Consider the following 22,771-nt stretch of genomic DNA (forward strand, 5'->3'; position numbering starts at 1 on the left):
TGTTGTTAGAGACATTTAGAGGATTGATGAAAGGCGGAGCTAAATGGAAGTGAACAGCTGAACATGTTGAGGCATTCCTTATGCTGAAGAAAGGTTTTAATGATGCCGTTATGTTAAAATACCCTATGCCTGATCGCGAGTTCGTAGTTGTGACTGATGCATTGGAAAAGGTTATTTCTGGATGTTTGTGCCAGAGGGATGATGAAGGAAATATGGGTATTATTTCCTTGGTAAGTCGGGGAGTCAGCTTGATGGAAAAGAGGTATACTATTACGGAAATTGAGTTCTTAGCCATTATTTATTCATTAAGTAAGTTTAGGATGTATGTATTAGGAAATAAGTTTGAGATATGGACAGATCACCAGGCATTAGTATTTATTAAGATATGTAAGTTAACAAGTAATAGAATGACAAGGTGGATTTTAGATTTCAGTGAATATGACTTTACTATTCGACATATTAGGGGTAAAGATAATGTCTTGGCCGATTTCCTCAGTAGGAATCTATCAGGTAATATGGAGTCCAGGTATGCAGAGATAAGAGAAGGAATACTGGTATGTGTGGGGAGTATAATGGACAACATGATAGAATGGGATCGGTCACGTCATCTCATGCTGGAACAAGAGAGGGAGGATAAGATGTATGCCGTCCTGACCTTGCTAAGAGATAAGGAGGCAAATGTTGTAGTGAAGGAAGGTAAACATGAGTACAAACTAAGCAGTGGTTTCCTGTCAAGGAAGTGTCATTGTGGTCAATTTAAAGTTTGTGTACCAAAGTCATTACAGGAAGATATGATTTGGTATTACCACAAAGGCCTCTCTCATTTTGGGGCAAACAAGATCCTATGCAATTCAAGGGAATTTTGTGTGGAAGAATATGGGAAGGAGTATTAGGAAATTACTTGTGACTTGTGATCTATGTCAATGCAGTAAGCATCCTAACAGGACGTTAGAGGGACCATGGCAGGCCATCACTGTAGACAAGCCAGGTCAACTTATATGCGTAGATCTGTTCAGGCAACTAGTATGGATACCAATATGTGTGTGTTTTGATTGATGCCTTGACGCAAGTGAGATAAACAGGTATAACTGGAAAACAATGTTCTCTCATCCAGATATCATTCTATGCATTCCTTTGATATAGTTAACATGTATCCGAGCATGAAAACTAATTTATTATTCCCAATTATAAAAAAATCTTACTCGTTAACAGTCAACTAAGTAAACTTGAAGTTCAGGACTTCATGACTATTTTAAGATTACTAATCAACAATAATTATTTTATATTTGATAAGGTTGTTTATAAACAAGATGGTTTGGCAATGGGGTCACCGGCCTCGGGGATTTTGACAGAGATCTATCTTGATTTCCTAGAGCATACCGCCATCGACATTAACTTTATTTATTTATTTATTTATTTATTTATTTATTTATTCAGGATCAGCAACAGCAAAACGCCGAATTACAACACTCTGAGCTATGTACAATAGATATGAATCTAAAATTAAAGATATATAAATATTTACAAATTAAATTTGCTAACATTCCTGAATGAACGCTCTAAAGGTGCTTTCAAGTTTTGTAAATGGAACAATGTGTCAGATGCTTACATTATAGTGTGCTTTAAGGTGTCCATTGTCTCATTTGATGTTTGGACTTCACCGATAGCCTTGGCAGCCCTCAGTATACGCCACTGGTGACTCAAAGCTTCTTGTCCACCAAGGTGGTTTTGGCTCTAGTATTCGTCTGTCTGCTGCATGTGGATTTATGTTGCAGTGGCTGCAATCTCTGATTCTACCTGACAGCAACCTGACGTGCCTAGTTGAGGGGCACACTGTATGTCTTGGGCACTATCGCCCGTTACCGCAACCCAGCGGCCAGATGTCCAGATGGCGGCAGTCTTGCTAGACTGCACTCCATTTCACTGCCTGATACCCGTTGGCTCAAGATACGGATGGGCTGCACTACTACTTGCCTGGTGACCACATTTGGACTGAACTTGTATGGAGGCTGGTGGCAAACGGCCGTGTCGGTAGCCACATATTCAGCGATAACCAGTGGTCAAGTGAGGCGACTTTGATCATGTAACCAGAGTGAAAACTAATGCAAGATCCACTCATTTCAAACTTTGTTATGAAGGAGGTAGTGGATGCTTTCTTACAGGAAGTGAATGGGATCTACATTACTGACTGACTGTGGAAGCAAAGAGTAAGACATACTACTTTTCTTCAGTGGACATAAAAGTTGAAGATTATAAATATATTTTCACAGGTTTGTATTTTGCTATGTTGTGCTTATATGTAATTCTAGGAATACCTCAAGTTAATGAAGAACCTTTAATGTAGTGACATTTTAATATATATATTTTTTGATATTTAACGTAAGGCAACAATGACTGCCAGTAAAGTGACTGTCGAACTGTGTGAAGAAAGTAATTTGTCTCGAGTTATGCTCGAGTTTGTGGAAGCGGAGGATGTAATAGTTGTAAAAGGTGTAAATTAGTTTTGCCCTTAAAATTGACTGTAATTGTTAAAAGAATGAACAAAAACTAAAAAGAAGAACTTTTAGAAGATTATTTTGTATGGTAGAATTTGTTTGTTTTCTGTATGTGTTTTTTTAAGTGAAAGCTGTTAATGATTTTAGGGTTTGTTGTTTTCGGCAACTTCATTATTGTGTGGATCATTTATTCTGTGAAGATTATTTTCTTTATAACTTTCGGGGCACGGTGTAGTCGCACGTGCCAGTTCTGGTAGTTTCCGGTTGCAGCAGAAAGGAAATTTCTGGAAGCTCTAAAAGGTATTTTCTTATCAAATTCTCTGGGCCCTCATTGGCCAAAATAAAACTCCTTCCTATTGGTGAATGTAAGACCTGCGGGTGCGCTAACTGGTTATTTTTTTATTGCACCATTTCTGGCTGCTGGCCACTTGGCCAGAGCCAAGCTTGTTCCTGTCGTCTTTGATTTTGGACTGACGAAGGGAGAAATCTCCTCCATCTGATGGGTCTCCCGACCCTCTGAGGTGAGCACTATTTAGTTCGTTTTTGGTTTTAACTTTCAAATGTAGTTTCTTAATTTAAATTTTCTTTGCCCTCTGAAGTTTGCCCGGGATTTCTTCCATTCGCCAATTTTAATTTCAAATGACTTAGTCTTCGCGGCTAGTTATACCCATTTTGTTTTAGAGGCATTCCCCTTTTCCTTTTGGCTTTATAAACTGTGTAGTAATTATGTAAAATTTAATTCCCCTTTTCTTTTGTTTTAATTGTGTAAAATATGTAAATTTTAAATTTCCCTCGGGTTTGCTTCTAATAGCGCTGTTTCATCTTAGCATACTCCCGTTCAGGATAAGCTCCTTATTCTGAAGAGTTTTAGAAAAAGCAGCTATCTGATTGGGCTCAGAGTTAAAACTTTAATAATTAACACATTAATATGTAGGTGTGGTTTGCTAACGTGTGTCCTTTTTTTAAACGTATTTGGTTGAATTATTTTTTTATATTATTTTAAAATTATTGCCATGAGACTTGTACTGTTGGTATTATTCGTTTTTCTAAATTTGCTGTGTTAACTTTAACTTACGTCATTGATGGCCCCGTTTATAATGTTATTTTCCAGTTGTTATCACTTTAGTAAATGTAGTATTTAATTGGAGTCAACATTGATTTCGTTTACCCAGCAATGCAATACCTTCTCACGGCCCGGGTAGGGCCCCAACCACTTCTCATCTCCGTTCCTTTAGTTGTCATGTTGGCTAACCTGGTAGTTATAATCTGATGTTGTTTTCCAGTACTTATCTTGTGTGAGTGTTTGATTTTACTTAATCTAATCTCAAAGTCATTTTTCTTAGAGTGCTTATTATTTTTAATTTGTTGATGCTATGTAATCCGGGAGAGTTACACAAACCACAACTAAACCACATAATGGTCTCATATGACATTACCAATATGTACTCATGCATCCCTACAAATGATACTATAAATATTATAACAACAAACCTTTCTAAACACAGCAATTTAAGCAAATTTGAAATAACTGACTTCATTAAAATATTGAGCTTTGTTTTGAACAATAACTATTTCACCTTCAGCAACAAAATTTTTCATCAAAAGGGACTGGCAATGGGAGATCCCATTTTGGGCATTTTAGCTAACATTTTTATGGATAATCAAGGTGCTAATAAAATAGTAAATAAAAGCAATGGTCTTCACCTATGGTTAAGATACATGGTTTGACACATTTGCCATCACTGATAAACAGCGAAAAAATAAACAGCAATAACATGTTAAAGTTCCTTAATGGACTCAATAACAACATTACCTTCACAATGGAAGATGAAATCAACAACTCTTGAAACTCTTTAAATTTCTTAGACGTAACCATAAATAGAGCCAGTAATAAATTCACTTTTCAAATCTGTGTTAATACAAATTTCTTCCCTAAGCCTTACCTGTGAAGTGAAGTGAAGTGAAGTGAAGTGAAGCGAAGTGAAGTGAAGTATTAACTTATTACTGGCACACTTGTGATACAAATTCTAATAATTTTATTAACTACCACCTATTCAATACATAATAAGCTAATGAGGATTTACATCTTTATAAAATTGTTAATAGCTGGGCTGAGTGGCTCAGATGGTTAAAGCACTGGCCTTCTGACCCCAACTTGGCAGGTTCGATCCTGACTCAGTCTGGTAGTATTTGAAGGTTCTTAAATACATCATCCTTGTGTCAACAGATTTACTGGCACTTAAAGAACTCCTGCGGGACTAAATTCTGGCACCTCGGCGTCTCCGAAAACCGTACAAGTAGTTAGTGGGACATAAAGCAAATAACATTATTGATTTAACTTGTTAATATGGTACATGTTTCACTCCTCTTTGTGAGCATCATCAGCCAATTAACATTTTCCCAAGGTTTAATAAGTTTCTTGGACATATTCTATTGAGCTAAAATATGCTTTGTAAACTTGAGTGACAAATCATTATAATATATTACAAATCATGTAACAATAAAAATTATATCTTTAAGTTAAAACACATTTGTCTAAAGTCTTAGTGTTAACATTGCCCTTTAAATTTATTGACAAAACTCATCTGTTGAACAACCTTTTAAAATCATTTTAAAAAACCATTTGATATCTGGCTAATTGTATTGATTCAGTATTACTTGACTTGTGTAATTGTTATTGAACCATCGTTAACTATATTAACAATTTTATGCAGTTGATAATTGCCTCTAATATGAACACTTATCTTGTTCTCGATGTTGCTGGAGTAACACTTGTACAAAATGTATTGGCATTAATCCTATATTGTCAATACATCAGTATTGTATCTGAACAAACTTGTTGGTAAAATGAAAACATTCTAATGTGAAGTCAAATTTGAATGAACACCGTACATTTCCAAATTGAGCTTGTTGATATATCTGTAATAAAAATAAAAAATCTGTTTAAGGCTTCGATTATAATTCTGTATAAACTTCTTATCGAAAGAATTGTCACTTACCCTTCCTGCTGCTGCGTTACTGTCTAGTGTTACTCACAGCCTCTTGAGAACTACTTGTTGTTCCGTTTGCGCTCCTTGTATTATATGAATGAGTGTGGATGAGTTTGCATTTTGGCAGGGAGTGGGAAGGAGAAGTGAAGGTAGGCAGTGCATTGATAGCTACAGTAGATTGTGGAGGGGACTGCCTAGGAGAAGTAAGGGGAGGCCAAAGTGGCCGGAGCTTTATGATAAGATATCTTGAACATGTAAATGCAGCGAAACACAAGAAACATTCTGCAATGAGCGCACACATGCAAAAAACTGGACGCTGTTTTACAACTATTGAAAGGGATTTAAGAATTTTAAGAAGAGTAAAAAAGGAAAAAGAAATGACAGAATTGGAAAATACATACATTCCTTTAGATCAGCATGACAACAAGAATAAAAACTTAAATGATGAAACTGAAATTAAGAAAACCCCTCTTAGTACAATTACCTAAATTAATACAAATGCTTAAATCTGATTTAAATCAATTCTATAATCATTTTAATCCCACAAAAGTTAGTAGCTTATTGACACAAACAAACTCAACTCCTCCCCTTACTTCTCTTGAGCAGTCCCCTCCACAATCTACTGTAGCTATCAATGCACCGCCAACCTTCACTTCCCCTTCCCACTCCCCACCAAAACACAAACTCATCCACACACATTCATACAATACAAGGAGTGCAAACAGAACAACAAGTAGTTCTCAAGAGGCTGTGAGTAACACTAGACAATTACGCAGCAGCAGGAAGGGTAAGCGACAATTCTTTCGATAAGAAGTTTATACAGAATTATAATCGAATCCTTAAACAGATTTTTTATTTTTATTACAGATATATAAAAAAGCTCAATTTGGAAACGTATGGTGTTCATTCAAATTCTACTTCACATTAGACTGTTTTCATTTTACCAACAAGTTCCTTCAGAAACAATACTGACGTATTGACAATATAGGATTAAAGCCAATACATTTTGTACAAGTGTTACTCCAGTAACATCGAGAACAAGATAAGTATTACAAACTATCTGCTTCATTGCCGTATCGATAATGTAATCTAATCAATATAAGAAAATATTTCCACCTAATATTTTCTTATATTGATTAGAACAAGATAAGTGTTCATAACATAGGCAATTATCAACTGCATAAAATTGTTAATATAGTTAACGAAGGTTCAATAACAATTACACAAGTCAAGTAATACTGAATCAATACAATTAGCCAGATAACAAATGGTTTTTTAAAATGCTTTTAAAAGGATGTTCAACAGATGAGATGCGTCAATAAATTTAAAGGACAATGTTAACACTAAGATTTTAGACAAATGTGTTTTAAATTAAAGACATAATTTTTATTGTTTCATCATTTGTAAAATATTATAATGATTTGTCACTCATGTTTACAAAGCATATTTTAGCTCAACAGAATATGTCCTCGATCTTATTAAACCTTGGGTAAATGTTAATTGGCTGATGATGCTCACAAAGAGGAGCAAAACATGTACCATATAAACAATTTAATAAAGATGTAAGTCCTCATTAGCTTAATATGTATTGAATAGGTGGTATTTAATAAAATTATAAGAATTTGTATCACAAGCAGATTTCCAACATGGACGACAACAACAAAAGAAATTTATAACCTGCAATTACTGACACACGTTTGTTACCATACCTTTTGAAGAATCTTGGACCAACAAATTTTCAAGCTGGCTGTATGTACTGTATATTTTATCCTAACTGATTTATCTAGTGTATATCTATTCACAGTAAACTTTGACATACCTTTGTTGCTGGTTTCTTTGGTTACTTTTCCAACTGTTCCTCTGAGGATGCTGTTGCTGGTGTTGCTGCTGCTCCCACATAGCTGTTTCCATGGGGTTCATTCGACTGTAAAACATTCTTGGATCATTATCAGACCCACTACTATTCTCCTCCTGTTCTTCAAATAATGGAGTGTTTGGGCAGTAATTAGCTGGCAAAGGTGCAGGGCCTAATAATCCAGGAGCATGTCTTGGATTGCGAGGCACTCGAGGATCAAAGTTCGATACCAGTGCGTTTTGAGCTGGTAATGTTAAGCTGGCCAACAATGGAGGTACTACTGTTCCATGGGTCACTGGGGCACTTTGCATCATCTGAGGTTTGGACACAGCGGGGGACATTGCTGACACTGAGGGAAATTCTGAATACCGATCAGGTAGTACATGCACTTGACTGTCATGGTGATCTACACTGGAAATACCTCCAGTAGCATAAGGTCCAATGCCACTGGTGTTACTACTGCTAGGAATATTTGCCCTAGCTCCTCGTGCTGTCACACTTCGAGGGTCACCCCGAGATACTGGAGATGGCATAGCTGATGCCACATTTGGAGGTAAAGTCTTTGTAGAACTTGAAGGTGAAAGTGAAGAGTTTAACTTGAAGAGTTTACGTAAACGGGGATCATTTTGTACCTGAAATAAAGTTCAGACACCTCAAAATTAAACTTAAAAAAACTACAACAAAAAACACACATACACATATCATGCATCATGAAGGAATTGTTAGAACTGCATGAAAACCTGATATGGAAGACTGCAACATTGATACATGTAAATTATTACAATATCAGAGCAAAATAAATTTATTGTGGAACACTGACCACCTGCATTGAGGTTCTAGAACCCTGTTTGTCCACCTCTGTCTAGTATATAGGCCGCAATACAGACAGGTATGAAAGCATACAGATTTCATATGGTATCATGCGGTATATCTGTCCATATTTGCAGCAACTGGTTTTCTAGATCTTGGAAACTCCAAGGCTGCTGAAATTAACAACCCAGGTGGTCCTAAACATGTTCGACTGGTGATAAATCCAGGGATCAGGAAGGCCATAGCAATGTGACAATGTTGTGGATGCATTCCTGTGACACCCTTTTTGTGTGCAGCTGAGCACTATCCTGCTGGAATTAGACTGCTTGGAAGCCCTTCCACGAATAGCAATAAATGTGGCCGAAGGATGTCCTGTACATATCACTGCACTGTTATTGACCATCACATCATGACTAGAGGTGACCGTCTGTCGTATGTGATGGCCCCCCATCCCATCATGCTAGCAGTGGGGGTACTGAATATGTGGACCTGCCCATCTTGTTGAAAGCAGTGGGGATGGTATGTCGTGCCACAGCAAATGCAGGTTTGAGGTGTACACCATGAGGTCTCCAGACATGAACATGGCTGTCATCAGACCAGAGAGAAAACCTGGTTTCATCATCAAAGACAACCTGGTTCCAGTCTGTAGCAGTCCAGGTTTCTCGTTTCCGACACCACTGCAAACGTAGGTGACAGTGGGCAGTTGTCAATGGCAGGACAGGTAATGGGGCCATGAAACCAAATTACCTTCAGCCAAGAGTCTGCAAATGGTTGGGGCTTACACAGATGTGTAACATTGTTGCTACCGGTACCTCTGTCTGGATGGCAGGCAATGAAAGAGTTGGATCTGCATGTGCTTCATGGAGGATCCGACGATCATCCTTTCTGGTTATCAGTCAAGGGCATCCTGAGCCCGATCGCTGTTTGTGCATGCCCTCACACATCCACTAATTAGCTGATATGACCATCCAGTCTCACTCACCAATAATGAATCACCTCTTAAACTCTTAACTGGGTAAATTCTCTTTAATTGAACCGTTGAGGCATGCCAAATGGTAGATGAGGTTTATGCAGCCAGGAGCAACAGTCCACTACATTCGATTAGCCTGTGTGAGCCCTTTTGTGGGCAATGGGTGAGAGCAGATTCATGGCCTCTAGTGGCAAGACCGTTCAACTTATTGTGTTACTACACTAATCATTTGACTATCTGCCTGAGATGTAACTCAGGTTTGCAGCAAACCAACAATTCCTTCCTGGTGTGTAATTTTGTCAGCGAGTATGTATATATACCAACATGACTGAACATCACATATATTCAAGGAAATAATGAGCCAGAGTAATGTAAATGGATTAACTTTATCAACACATACAACTTTTAGCAGACGAAGGGAGGAGGAAACAAATTTTACTATTCTAATTTAGCACAATCCCCAAAATAATAGTATCAGTTATCAAGGAAGAAGCCTCCCCAAAGATTGTAGTTAATGCAATCGGGCGTTCCCTGGGCAACGGTTTAACCTGCTGATTCTTCCACAAAGATGCTGCTACACAGCAACAAGTATGCAAGAGAACTGAACTACGCATAGTCCTTTTCAGGACCAACCAAGCATGGAACACTCCGCAATTTCCATTGGTAACAACTTACGGATATGTCACTTGGGCATCGAATCGATTTTAACTGCTAAGAGTCAATATCTCTCACGTCTGATGCTGCAGAATACTGTAGATATAATAGCAATACAGGAGACTCACACCAAGGATGACACAGATCTTTACAGAAGAGGAAGGATATATGGTTATGATCTGGCTGGAGCCATAAATGATGAACAATACGGTATTGCTATGTATGTCACGTCCCATCTACAAAGTAACTTACCAAGACAGAACAGAAGATGTCTTTGTTTTGGCTGTAGAGATTGCGCATCACTAGTAAATATTTACAAACCTCCACAAGTCAGTTGACCAAATCCAAATCCTCACCCAGTAGTGTATGTCGGAGATTTCAATAGCCATACTCATGTATGGGGATATCAGAATGAAGACGGCAGTGGGGCAATTCTAAATGAATGGATGGATCTGTACAATCTTCAGCTTGTGTAAAACGCTAAAGATCCAGGAACGTTCCGATCTGGTAGATGGTAAAAGGATTATTCCCCTGATCTGTGCATCGTATCCAAATCTGGAAGTAACGATATGACACAACGAAAAGTCATCAAGTCTTTCTCACACAGCCAACATAGGCCAGTCATTATTTATTATGGTACAGAAATTCCACTAGTCACCTCCATCCCACAATCTCGATGGAATTTTCAACTTGCGAACTGGGAACTGTTTCAGAAAGGTCTTGATAACACCATTCAGTGGATTCCTCCAATTCCATCCAATTATGAACGATTTTTGTGTGCTATTTAAGTTAATGCCAAAAACTATATTCCATGTGGGTTTCAGAAGGAATACATCCCCGGATGGTCTCAAGAATGCAATGATTTGTATGCTGAATATCAAGAATCTTATGATGATACAAGAGCTGATGACCTTTTGAGAGATCTCAATAAGAACAGAAGAGAAAAATGGCATAAAACAGTGGTGGAATTAAACTTTACGCATTCTAGTCGCAGAGCCTGGAACCTTATAAGAAAACTTGGTACAGATCCAAGGCTGTCAAGCACAGTCCCACATGTGTAGGCCAATGCTGTTGCATCCACACTAATGAAGAATTCGAAAGCTACAATTGACAAGGCACATACACGAATCGTGAGAAATTAATTGTACATAAAGAGATCCAACAAATACCACATCCTTACTACTCAGATGACTTCAGCATTAAGGAACTTGATATAGCCTTGAATATGCTAAAGTTGTTGGTTTTGATGGCGTATATTGAGAGTTTCTTAAAGCCATAGGACCTAAAACAAAATTGTGGCTCATTGAATTCTTCAGTGAAATTCTACGAACTGAAAGATTACCAAAGTTTTTCAAGCAGGCTAAGATGCTTCTCACTACTGGCCAGTATCCCTACTCAGCATGACCTATAAGCTACTAGAAAGGCTTATTCTAAATTGCATTTAAGAGGCCATTTATCAAACCCTCCCTGTTGAACAAGGTGGCTTTAGAAAACATCAGAGCTGCTGCGACCAGGTTGATGTCGAAGTTTATTGAAATCATCCCATGCCAAAAGCTGGCATTTCTAGTGAACAACATGCTGTCTGACAGATGCTTTAAGGTGTTTCTGAATGGACAATCCAGCAGATGGAGGACTCTAAACAATGGCCTACCTCAGGGATCAGTTCTGGCCCCCATTCTGTTTAACTTGTATATTTATGTTATGCCAGACACTGACTCATTGAAAATCCAGTATGCAGACAACCTAGTGTTAGTCTTCCAGAGTAAAGATCTTATGCACTGTGAGAATGTACTGACAAGTGATCTGACAAAATTGAGTGACTACTTCCATAAATGGAGACTTCAACCTAACCCCAAAAAAACAAAAACCTTACGTTACTGCATTCCATCTAAATAATCAGGAAGCCCATAGAAAGCTGCATGTGACCGAGGTACCGCATAACTACAATTCGAAATATCTAGGAATCACTCTGGATAGGTCCTTGACATTCAAACAACAGTGCATCACGTTATCTAAGAAACTTGGCTCCAGAGTGAATCTACTCCGCAAGATTGCCGGAAGTAGGTGGGGTGCAGACACCAATACCCTACGCTCTGCAGCACTCACTCTTGTGTATTCTACTGGTGAATACTGTGCTCCTGTATGGCAAAACAGCATTCACACAACAAAGATTGATGTCTAGCTTAATGAAGCCATGAGAGTTATTTTATTTTTTTATTTTTTTTTTTTGCTAGGGGCTTTACGTCGCACCGACACAGATAGGTCTTATGGCGACGATGGGATAGGAAAGGCCTAGGAGTTGGAAGGAAGCGGCCGTGGCCTTAATTAAGGTACAGCCCCAGCATTTGCCTGGTGTGAAAATGGGAAACCACGGAAAACCATCTTCAGGGCTGCCGATAGTGGGATTCGAACCTACTATCTCCCGGATGCAAGCTCACAGCCGCGCGCCTCTACACGCACGACCAACTCGCCCGGTATGAGAGTTATCACTGGTACTGTCAGATCTACTCCCATTCAGTGGTTACCTGTCTTAGCTAATATTGCCCCGCAAGATCTAAGGAGGAAAGCAACTAAAGTAAACCTGCTCAAGAAGATCTCTTCTCATAAGAACTCTCCCTTGTATGAAGAAGAAGAAGAAGAAGAAGAAGAAGAAGAAGAAGAAGAAGAAGAAGAAGAAGAAGAAGAAGAAGAAGAAGAAGAAGAAGAAGAAAATGGAACGTTCTGACAGCAGTATTAACACAGCAGTTTTGAACACCATATCATATACAAGAAGACAGAAGAGATGAAGGAAAGAGAACTTTACAATATTAGCCATGTGTACAATACCAAACTGGAGAAATTCTCTACAAATTATGCAAAGCTTAAGTCTAAAAACAAGTTACAGAAATCTACAATGAAACATGAAAAGGGAGATATTGCAAAAACAAACAAACAAACAAACAAACAAACAAACAAACAAACAAACAAACAAAAATTACAATATCAATTCTATAATATAAACACACTCACTTAAACAACTTTTGGTAAATCGCTTTCCAAGAATCAAATTATCTGTTTATATGAAGACACAACGAGGATGATCAACTGGACAAAATATATGATGATTTTACCCCTGAGGATTTGTTGCTTTTCAACAAAATGTTAAAACACATTTGAGAACAGTGAATAAATACACTGTTAAGTAGTTTCATATCACTCAAGCTTGCTGAAAAACAATTTCAGTTGTATGCTAGAACATATCATGGACCTGCTGCAGTAAAACTTGCTCAAAGTGAAATCTCAAGGGACCATAATTTTTTCCAAATTAGACAAGTTTCTGCATTACACAAAACATAGCCTTTTTGCCTTAAAACACCAATCATGACCACTGCTACACAAGACATGATACAGTATACAGAAATGTATATTATATTACAACCCCGTTTATCTGAAATACTTCGGTTGATGCGTTTTTTCGGATAACACATGGTAAATTTTTTCGGAAGTTAAATGTCGAAATAAAAATGCATAAACTCTGTTAATCAAAGGTGCATACTGTATATTAACATTAAAATATTTACATAATATCACTCATTGTATAAAATCAGTGATTTTCTTCTGAATTTTCTTGGTGTAGCGTTGTCATGCAGCTATGTTGCGCCACTGTTTAATCAACCATACAGAAATTCCTCATCAGCTGGTGTAGATTCATTGCTTTGTTCAACAAAGTGCAAAGCAATCTGAAATACTGAAACATTTTTTTGTTACTACTGAACTGAATACTGTATACAGTAATTTTATTACAGTACTGTAATTAAAGTGTATGGTACTGTATTTTAATAAAAATTCGAAATCAATCATACCTCCAATGCATTAAATCCATCATCTGTTGTAACTCAATTCTCAGAACTGCTATTGTCAAGGTCGGAGTCATCTGCATAATCTTCATGACGAATAATACAGTAGTAACAACAACAACAACAACAACAACAATAATAATAATAATAATAATAATAATAATAATAATAATAATAATAATAATAATAATAATAATAATAATAATCTATATATATAAAATAGCTTGTACTGACTGACTGACTGATTCATCATCGCCGAGCCAAAACTACTGGACATAAAGAAATGAAATTTTGGGCATAGATTCATATTAAGATGTAGGTGCTCGCTAAGAAAGGATTTTTGGATATTCCTTCGCTAAGGGGGTGAAAAGGGGGTTGGAATTTTAAAATGAGTGTATCTATATCTCAAAACTTTGAAAGTTTACAGATGTAAAAATTGGTATTTAGAATCTCTTTTAAAAATAAGGAAATACATATTTTTTTATTTTCAGAAAATCCCAATAGGAGGGGTGAAAAACGGTAAAAAAGTGGGTTGGATGCCTTTAATCAGAATACCGGTACTTATATCTCAGAAACTGAAGATATTACAGACCTGAAAATTGGTACTTTTGATCTCTTTTAAAAATAAAGAAACACTTATTTTTTGTTTTTGAAAAATCCAAATAATGGGAGGGTGAAAAGGGGGGTGAATTTTTCAAAACAGTGCATCTATATCTCAAAACTTTTAAAGTTTACAGATGTAAAAATAGGTATTTAGAATCTTCATTAAAAATAAAGGAACACGTATTTTTTTGTTTTCGGAAAATCCCAATAGGAGGGTTGAAAAGGGGTAAAAATGGATTGAATGCCTTTAATGAGGATACTTATATCTCAGAAACTGAAGATATAACGGACCTGAAAATTGGTACCTTTGATCTCTTTTAAAAATAAAGAAACACATATTTTTTTGTTTTTGGAAAATCCAACTAATGGGAGGGTGAAAAGGGGGGTGAATTTTTAAAAACAGTGCATCTATATCTCAAAACTTTTAAAGTTTACAGATGTAAAAATAGGTATTTAGAATCTTCATTAAAAATAAAAAAACACGTATTTTTTTGTTTTCGGAAAATCCCAATAGGAAAGGTGGAAAGGGGTGAAAAATGGGTTGAATGCATTTAATGAGGATACTTATATCTCAGAAACGGAATATATTACAGACCTGAAAATTGGTGTTTTGGATCTCCTTTAAAAATAAAGAAATACGTATTTTTTGTTTTTGGAAAATCGAATTAATGGGAGGCGTGAAAAGAGGGTGAATTTTTAAAATGAGTGTGTCTAAATCTCAAAACTTTTAAAGTTTACAGATGTAAAAATTTGTATTTAGAATCCCCTTTAAAAATAAAGAAACATGTATTTTTTTGTTTTCGGAAAATCCCAATAGGAAAGGTGGAAAAGGGTGAGAAAATATGTTGAAAGCCTTTAATGAGGCTACTTTTATTTCAGAACCTGAAGATATTACAGACCTCAAAATTGGTATTTGGGATCTACTTTAAAAATAAAGAAACGAGTATTTTTTCGTTTTTGGAAAATCCAAATATTGGGGGGGGGGGGGGTGAAAAGCGGTGTGAATTTTTAAAATGAGTGGATCTACATCTTAAAACTTGAAAAGTTTACAGATGTAAAAATTGGTATTTAAAACCTCCTTTAAAAATAAAGAAACATGTATTTATTGTTTTCGGAAAATCTCAATAGGAGGTGTGTAAAAGGATAATAATGGGTGGAATGCCATTATTTTAATTAAGCTACTGATATCTCAAAGATGAAGATGTTACAGACGTGAAATTTGATATTTGGATTCTGTTTTAAAGTAAAGAAACACGTTTTCTCCAAAAAATCCAATGAAAGGGTGGAGGGGTGGAGGAATTGAAAAATTAATTGACTTAATTGTATGAGAATACTTACGCCTAATAAAAACTAATGTTTTTACAGACGTGAAAATTGGTATTTGGATCTCCTTTAGAAACAAAGAAAACGCGATTTTTTTTGGGGGGGGGGGGGAATCATCTTGGGGGCGGGATTGAAAAGAAGTTGAATTCCTTTCATGAGGTCACATAAATCAAAAACTGAGGAAGTTAGAGTCATGATAATTGGTATTTAGAAGATCCTTTACTATTAAAGAAACAAGGTTATTGCCGGAAAATTCAATTGAGGGGGGGGGGGGGGAGGAGTGTGAAAGGAAGTGAAGAAAGTGAATTATTTTTATGGGGATAGTTATATATCAAAACTGAAGGTAATAGACGTGAACATTGGTGTTTGGAATCTCCTTTGAACATAAAGAAACACGCCTTCTTAAATTTTTTTTCGGGGGGGGGGGGGGGGGGAGGCGTTACAAAACTTAACGGCGTTGGTGTTTAAAAGGAGGCAAGACCAATTGATTTTACTGTTCATGATTTACTTATAAGGAACCTGTGTTGCTCAAGCGGCAGCTCGCCGGCCTCTCACAGCTGGGTTCCGTGGTTCAAATCCCGGTCACTCCATGTGACATTCGTATTTTTGCCGGAAAATTCACTTAGGGGGCGGGAGGGAAGAGTGTGAAAGGAAGTGAAAAAAAAAGTGAATTATTTTTATGGGGATACTTATATCTCAAAACTGAAGGTAATAGACGTGAACATTGGTGTTTGGAATCTCCTTTAAAAATAAAGAAACACAACTTCTATTAATTTGGGGGGGGGGGGGGAGGCGTTACAAAACTTTACGGCGTTGGGGTTTAAAAGGAGGTGAGACCAATTGATTTTACTGTTCATAATGTACTTATTAGTGGCCTCTGTTGCTCAGGCGGAAGGTCGCCGGCCTCTCACAGCTGGGTTCCGTGGTTCAAATCCCGGTCACTCCATGTGACATTCGTGCTGGACGAAACGGAGGTGGAACAGGTTTTTCTCCGGAAACTGCGGTTTTTCCTGTCATCAGTCATTCCAGCAACACTGTCCAATATCATTTCATTTGTCATTCATTATCAATTAACCCAGAGGAATGCGACAGGCTTCGGCAGCCGACACAATTCCTATCGCCGCTAGATGGGGACTTTATTCATTCCATTCCTGACCCTGTCGAAGGACTGGAAACAGGCTGTAGATTTTCGATGTACTTATTCTGATCATAAACCGATCATTTTTAATCTTTCCTGGGTTCGTTTTCAAGAGCCATATTTTTCTTCGTAGAACGTTCTTAGATTACAGTAGATTCTCCTGGCATATAAATAAAAATGTAAACACCTTTGAGAAAAAAAAAAAACGATAGGAATGAGATTGGCCGTCCAATTGTTCACCTCTATATGAAGGTAAATAATACAGGGAAGTATGTTATTCGTATCGCCACCGGGCGAGTTGGCCGTGCGCGTAGAGGCGCGCGGCTGTGAGCTTGCATCCGGGAGATAGTAGGTTCGAATCCCACTATCGGCAGCCCTGAAGATGGTTTTCCGTGTTTTCCCATTTTCATACCAGGCAAATGTTGGGGCTGTACCTTAATTAAGGCCACGGCCGCTTCCTTCTAACTCCTAGGCCTTTCCTATCCCATCGTCGCCATAAGACCTATCTGTGTCGGTGCGACGTAAAGCCCCTAGCAAAAAAATTCGTATCGCCAGAAATCCCGCACACTTGCCTACGCGCGACAATGATGCTGGTCACAGTGCCAACGATGACAATTGCAGCAGATGTAATTTACCGCCAAGTAGCGGTCTTGCATCTTGCTATGGGGTCTATAATAATAATAATAATAATAATGTTCTGGACCGTCGTCAAATGTGCGAACCGCGCTGGAAACGTGTCCTGGACGGGTAATGACTAAGAATGCAGTCCGGCCGCGGGTTCAGTACCGCCAAGGCACCAAGACGACACCACGCCGGATCTCCTGAAGGATTTGATCCATATTAAAAATGCTTATAGGAAAAATGGCAAAGATTTAGGTACCCAACTGACCGGGTGGAATACCTGTACCTAGCCCGGGAAGTACGAAATCGATTACTGGAAAGAAAGGTTAAAAAATGGGAGGAAACTTGCCGTAATCTATTAGAAAACGAGTCAGATCGCGAATTTTGGCGGATTCTCTCAAAAAAACAATCAGACCGCGAATTTTGGTGGATTATATATAAAACAATAAGCATTCAATTATAAATTTCAGTATAATACCGTAGCGAAGCACGGGTATCTTGCTAGTACAGTAATAATAATTCCTGCTTGTTCAAGAAAAATGTATCATGGAATGAACTAGAGGGTAAGAAACTGTTTTGCTTTGTGCTACACATGCATTCTGGCATAAATCATAATATAAAAACAGGGTTTGCCCAGTAGCTCTCAGTACATATAGCAAAAGAATTACTAACATCGACGGCTAAGAACGAGAGGGTAAAAACGATAGGGTAAAAACAAAATATTAAAATACAATTTTGCAAGAGCATTTAAGCCGGGTTTCGGTTAAGCGAAGTTTGGTTAAGCGGGGTTGACCGTACTTAGAGCTTACCTATATCTGCCTATCCATGACACTCGGTTAACCAGATTGATGTATGTAGTACTGTAACACACACTGATTTGTTAATTATTATTACTTCACTTTATTATTACATACAGTATGATACACAGTATGTATCACACTATCACAATACTGCATTACACTATTTCACAACACTGAATGCATGCTCCTTAAACTTATTTCCACCACAAGCTTTCTTCCACAGATCAAACAAAGAAACTTGCTTCCTCTTCTTTCTGATCATGCCTTTCTGAGTACAGTTCTGAGCTGTTTCCATTAGTTCAAGAAGCGTGGAAGAGTTAGATGTAGTGGCAAATTGCTTTATATCACAAATGCACTTTAGGGCCTGTTTGTGGATTCAAATCTTGATTTGATTTTCATCCTCTTGCCTGTCTCCTTTCATTTGCTCTTCTATCCCAGCCTTTCTCACTGCTAGAAGAGCTGTAGCCAATTTGAAATTGTGATGTGTTGTAAGTTGTTCATCACTTCGAAAAAATTTCCCTGATTCACAGAGAAAGTTTCTTGCTTTACACAGGTCGGATATTGCCGATAAGTTTTCAAACGCTTCGTTCATTCCATCATCAAGGGAGATGTTCAATAAATTTCCAATTTCTTTAAAATAATTTAAGAAAAGGCTAGGAAAACAACAGATAGGGAATCTGCCACCTGGGCAACTGCCCTAAATGCAGATCAGTATTGATTGATTGATCGATCTGTATCACTGCACCTGTTTATCTTAGAATATGGATTACTGGTCTTTCCTTCACAGAAATTCCTCAAGTGTCTCAGTGAAGAAATATAAAAGCAGATGTTCTGATGGTAGGGATGTCCAAACAATGCTTCAGTTTATCCGTACAATGACACCGATCATATCAGCAGCAGCAATGCACAAATATTGTATGTAGGACTACATCACTTCGTAATATATTGAGCATTGTACAAGCAGATTTTTAAAAAAAATTTTATTATTTGTTTCTGCATTAAGGGGAGTCTGCATTATACAAAAGTAAAATTACATAACGCCACAAGTTTTGCTGGGACCAAGAAAAAATTCTGTAGTGGACAAATTTCCGCTTTATTCAAGTACCGCTTTGAGCAAGTTTTATTGTAGTTCTACAGCCAAGCATTGTAAAAAGAGAGAGAAAGAAAAAAAAGGGGAGTTCTTTTTAATAAGATGAATACTGATAAAGGTACTCAAATGACCGAAAAGCTTGAGGGCTGGGTCCTTGCAAAACCATGCAGATTGCTGGGAATTACTGGATAAGGAAAACCTGACATTTTCACATGTTTGGTTCATAAAGAACTAATTTTTTTTTTTTTTTTTTTTTTTTTTGCTAGTTGTTTTACGTCGCACCGACACAGATAGGTCTTACGGCGACGATGGGACAGGAAAGGTCTAGGAGTGGGAAGGAAGCGGCCGTGGCCTTAATTAAGGTACAGCCCCAGCATTTGCCTGGTGTGAAAATGGGAAACCACGGAAAACCATTTTCAGGGCTGCCGACAGTGGGGTTCGAACCTACTATCTCCCGAATACTGGATACTGGCCGCACTTAAGCGACTGCAGCTATCGAGCTCGGTAAAGGAACTACTAAAATTCTCTCTGACATTCTTATCAAGCTTATATGAGTGATGTGGAAGATGAGAGGGTGAAGTATGTAATGATTCCCAACACCTTTCATGAAACTACATGGAATGGGAAGGAAGCAGCTGTGGCCTTAATTAAGGTACAGCCCCAGCATTTGCCTGGTGTGAAAATGGGATAACATAACTCTAGATCAGTAATGTTTCTTCAAGACCTCTGCTGATTGAGAGGTTGTTAGTTTCTTCCCTTAACTTACCTATGTTGATAGATATTGTGTACTGGGCAGGGGAACAGTGATCACGTCTGGTAATCATGAATAGGAAGTCAATATAAACTGTTCACCATGTCAGTGGTTTGTCTGATATGAGTGTTGCATCATGTATATGTACTGTACAATGGCTTAAGCAAGGTTAGCAATGAAACACAATTGATAAATTACAGAGTACCAGGAAATCTTCATAACAGAGATAAGGAACTATTTAGCTGTATGGAAAATATGAGTTATAACCATATATCTGAAGAAAAGGACCAAGAGCACAAGCAAGCAATCTGATGGTAGGGCAAAACCACAATTTAATAATGGTGTGTGTGTGTGTGTGTGTGTGTGTGTGTGTGTGTGTGTGTGTGTGTGTGTGTGTGTGTGTGTGTGTGTGTGTGTGTGTGTGTTAATGCCCCTTAAGTTTTAAGGGATCCCCAGATGTTGGAATTTTGTCCTGCAGGAGATCTTTAACATGCTGTAAACCAATGATAAGGCGTTGTTTTGTTTCAACAACCTCTTATGTCATGACCTTGGCTGGAATCAAATGACTGATTGATTGACTGACTGATAAAGAGGGTACAAAGTAGGAAATGGTTGTTGTTATAATACTAATTTCTAGAACATAACCAACAAAGTTTATACGAGGGCTATTTCTTTTCAAGGTCCGATCGGTCGTGACAGTCAAACGCCCGCGAATATATGATGAACCGCTGCGCAGATGTGTTGTGCAACGTCTCTGAAATGACCGTTATGCGCCTCACCTCAGTCCCGTCAGTAGTGAACGTGCAGCGCGCTCGTAAACATGGCTACAACGATCGCTTCGCCCGCCAAGTGTGAAGTGTGCGGTGTAATTCGATTTCTTCAGGCTGAGGGGTGCAATGCAGCCGAAATTCATCGCCGAATAAGTCGTGTGTATGGTGAAACGTGCATGAGCGACAGCAAAGTGCGACAGTGGTGCAGGAACTTTACAGCAGGGCGTACAGACGTCCATGATGCAGGCGGCCAGGGAAGGAAGCGTGTGTCAACCGATGATCTTGTTCAGCGTGTGAATCAGGCAATTCGAGAAAATCGTCGGTTCACAATTTTTGTGTTGAGTGCTGAAATTTCCAGGTCAGCTCTCTACACAGTTGTGAGTGAGACACTTCAGTACCGCAAATTTTGTGCGAGATGGGTTCCAAAGATGCTGTCTGACCGTCACAAAACACAGCGAATGGGCGCCGCTTTAGCGTTTCTCCAGCGCTACCATGATGAAGGACCAGATTTTTTGAACAGAGTTGTATAGTATTATTGAAGTAATTACACATACTGTACGGTATATGAGTTGATTATGTCTGTAAGTACAGAAGATATTACGAGTAGAACTTTGTAAACAATATAAATTTATTAAGGATGAGCTGTGTGTTTAATATAAAAATTGTTAGTGTGAATTGTATAATACTGTATTCTAGGGAAATGTCTTCCTCTCTTATTAATTTAAAATTCAGTGCTTGATAATAATGTATTTTAAATGTACCATTTGCCACCAAGGTAGAAAAATAAAGTGATTTTGATTTGAATGCACTGTAATATTGAGGTGTGAAAGGGGTAAAAGTAACAATTCCGCAAGGCAGCTCACACAAAGGTTTTTGGCACTTTTTGGGATTATACTGAATCAATACCTTCAGTATTTTCATGGAAATATCCTATCATCAGTTGAAATATCAATACTTAAAAATTTATAAAGAGTTGCATTTTGTTTCAAAATCATAACCCTTGCATGTTAATGGAAGCCCTATTGGTTTATTGGTTACACATTACAACGAAATGTTCTTTCAATTTCTCCACAATTATGTTCTCTGTCCTGTCAGACAACACAGTTTTCATCAGAGAAAATGACTGCTCAACATCTAATGAGGTTGCTGATCAAGTTTTAAACAGAGCAATACAAAAAGGATCCACTTGTACTACAACAGATTTATCACTTCACAACATTTTGGAAATATTTACAAATTTGTCTAGATGAGAATTTGGTGAGAACATGCTTCTCCAATTGCCCCTTACCAATCAACTCTCTTTTCCTCCCGGTATACTCTAGTTCTTCACTGCTTATTCAACATTTTATTAATATATAAAATAAGAGTTTTGTCTGTACATTGCTCAGAATTTGAAAATCATGGTATTTCTGTACTGGTCATGTCCACAGTAACAAGGAAATGCACTTTTTACCTTTCCGTAATTTCTGTCTGTCTGTCTGTATGTATGTATGTATGTATGTACACGCATCACGAGAAAATGGCTGAAGAGAATTTGATAAAAGTCGGTATGTAAAGTCGGGGGATGAATCACTACAATCTAGGCTATAAATAATTTTATTTGCGCTGAGTGAAATGGTAGTTTAGGGGAAGGCCTAAAATTTTTTTCTGAAATATTTATATTATTAGTGGTCCTATCGATAAATACTACGTAACTAAAGTTATATAGAATTAAATTTCTGATCATTTATGTCTTATACATTTTTACCGTGCAGGCTATGATAAAACAGATATTCTGAATTTGTATTTTTGTTGCTAAATCCTTATCAGCGCCGAGCCACGAGAAAATGGGTTAACAGAATTTAATGAAAATCGGTATATAGAGTCGGGGAATAAGAAACTATAGTCTAAGCTATAAACAATTTTATTTGCCCCGGAAGAAATTGTAGTTTAGGGGAAGGCACCTAAAATTAAATTTTTTAATACCTATATTGTTGGTCCTATCGAAAAGTACTACATAACAAAAGTTATACAGAATACAATTTCTGATCATTTATGTTTTATTCAGTTTTACCGTACCAACTAT

The 22,771-nt window shown here is 37.6% G+C and overlaps 1 protein-coding gene across 1 annotated transcript in view; it reads right to left on the minus strand.

Annotated features, from left to right (window-relative positions):
- The window catches only part of LOC136864085 (protein suppressor of sable), a 274,892-nt gene that overhangs the window by 11,373 nt on the left and 240,748 nt on the right, over positions 1-22,771 (minus strand). The window contains exon 13 of the mRNA XM_067140638.2: positions 7,305-7,972. Within this exon, the coding sequence (XP_066996739.2) occupies positions 7,305-7,972 (668 nt within the window). The remainder of the gene's footprint in view (positions 1-7,304; positions 7,973-22,771) is intronic.

Source organism: Anabrus simplex, chromosome 2 (assembly GCF_040414725.1).
Source record: "Anabrus simplex isolate iqAnaSimp1 chromosome 2, ASM4041472v1, whole genome shotgun sequence".
NCBI lineage: Eukaryota > Metazoa > Arthropoda > Insecta > Orthoptera > Tettigoniidae > Anabrus > Anabrus simplex.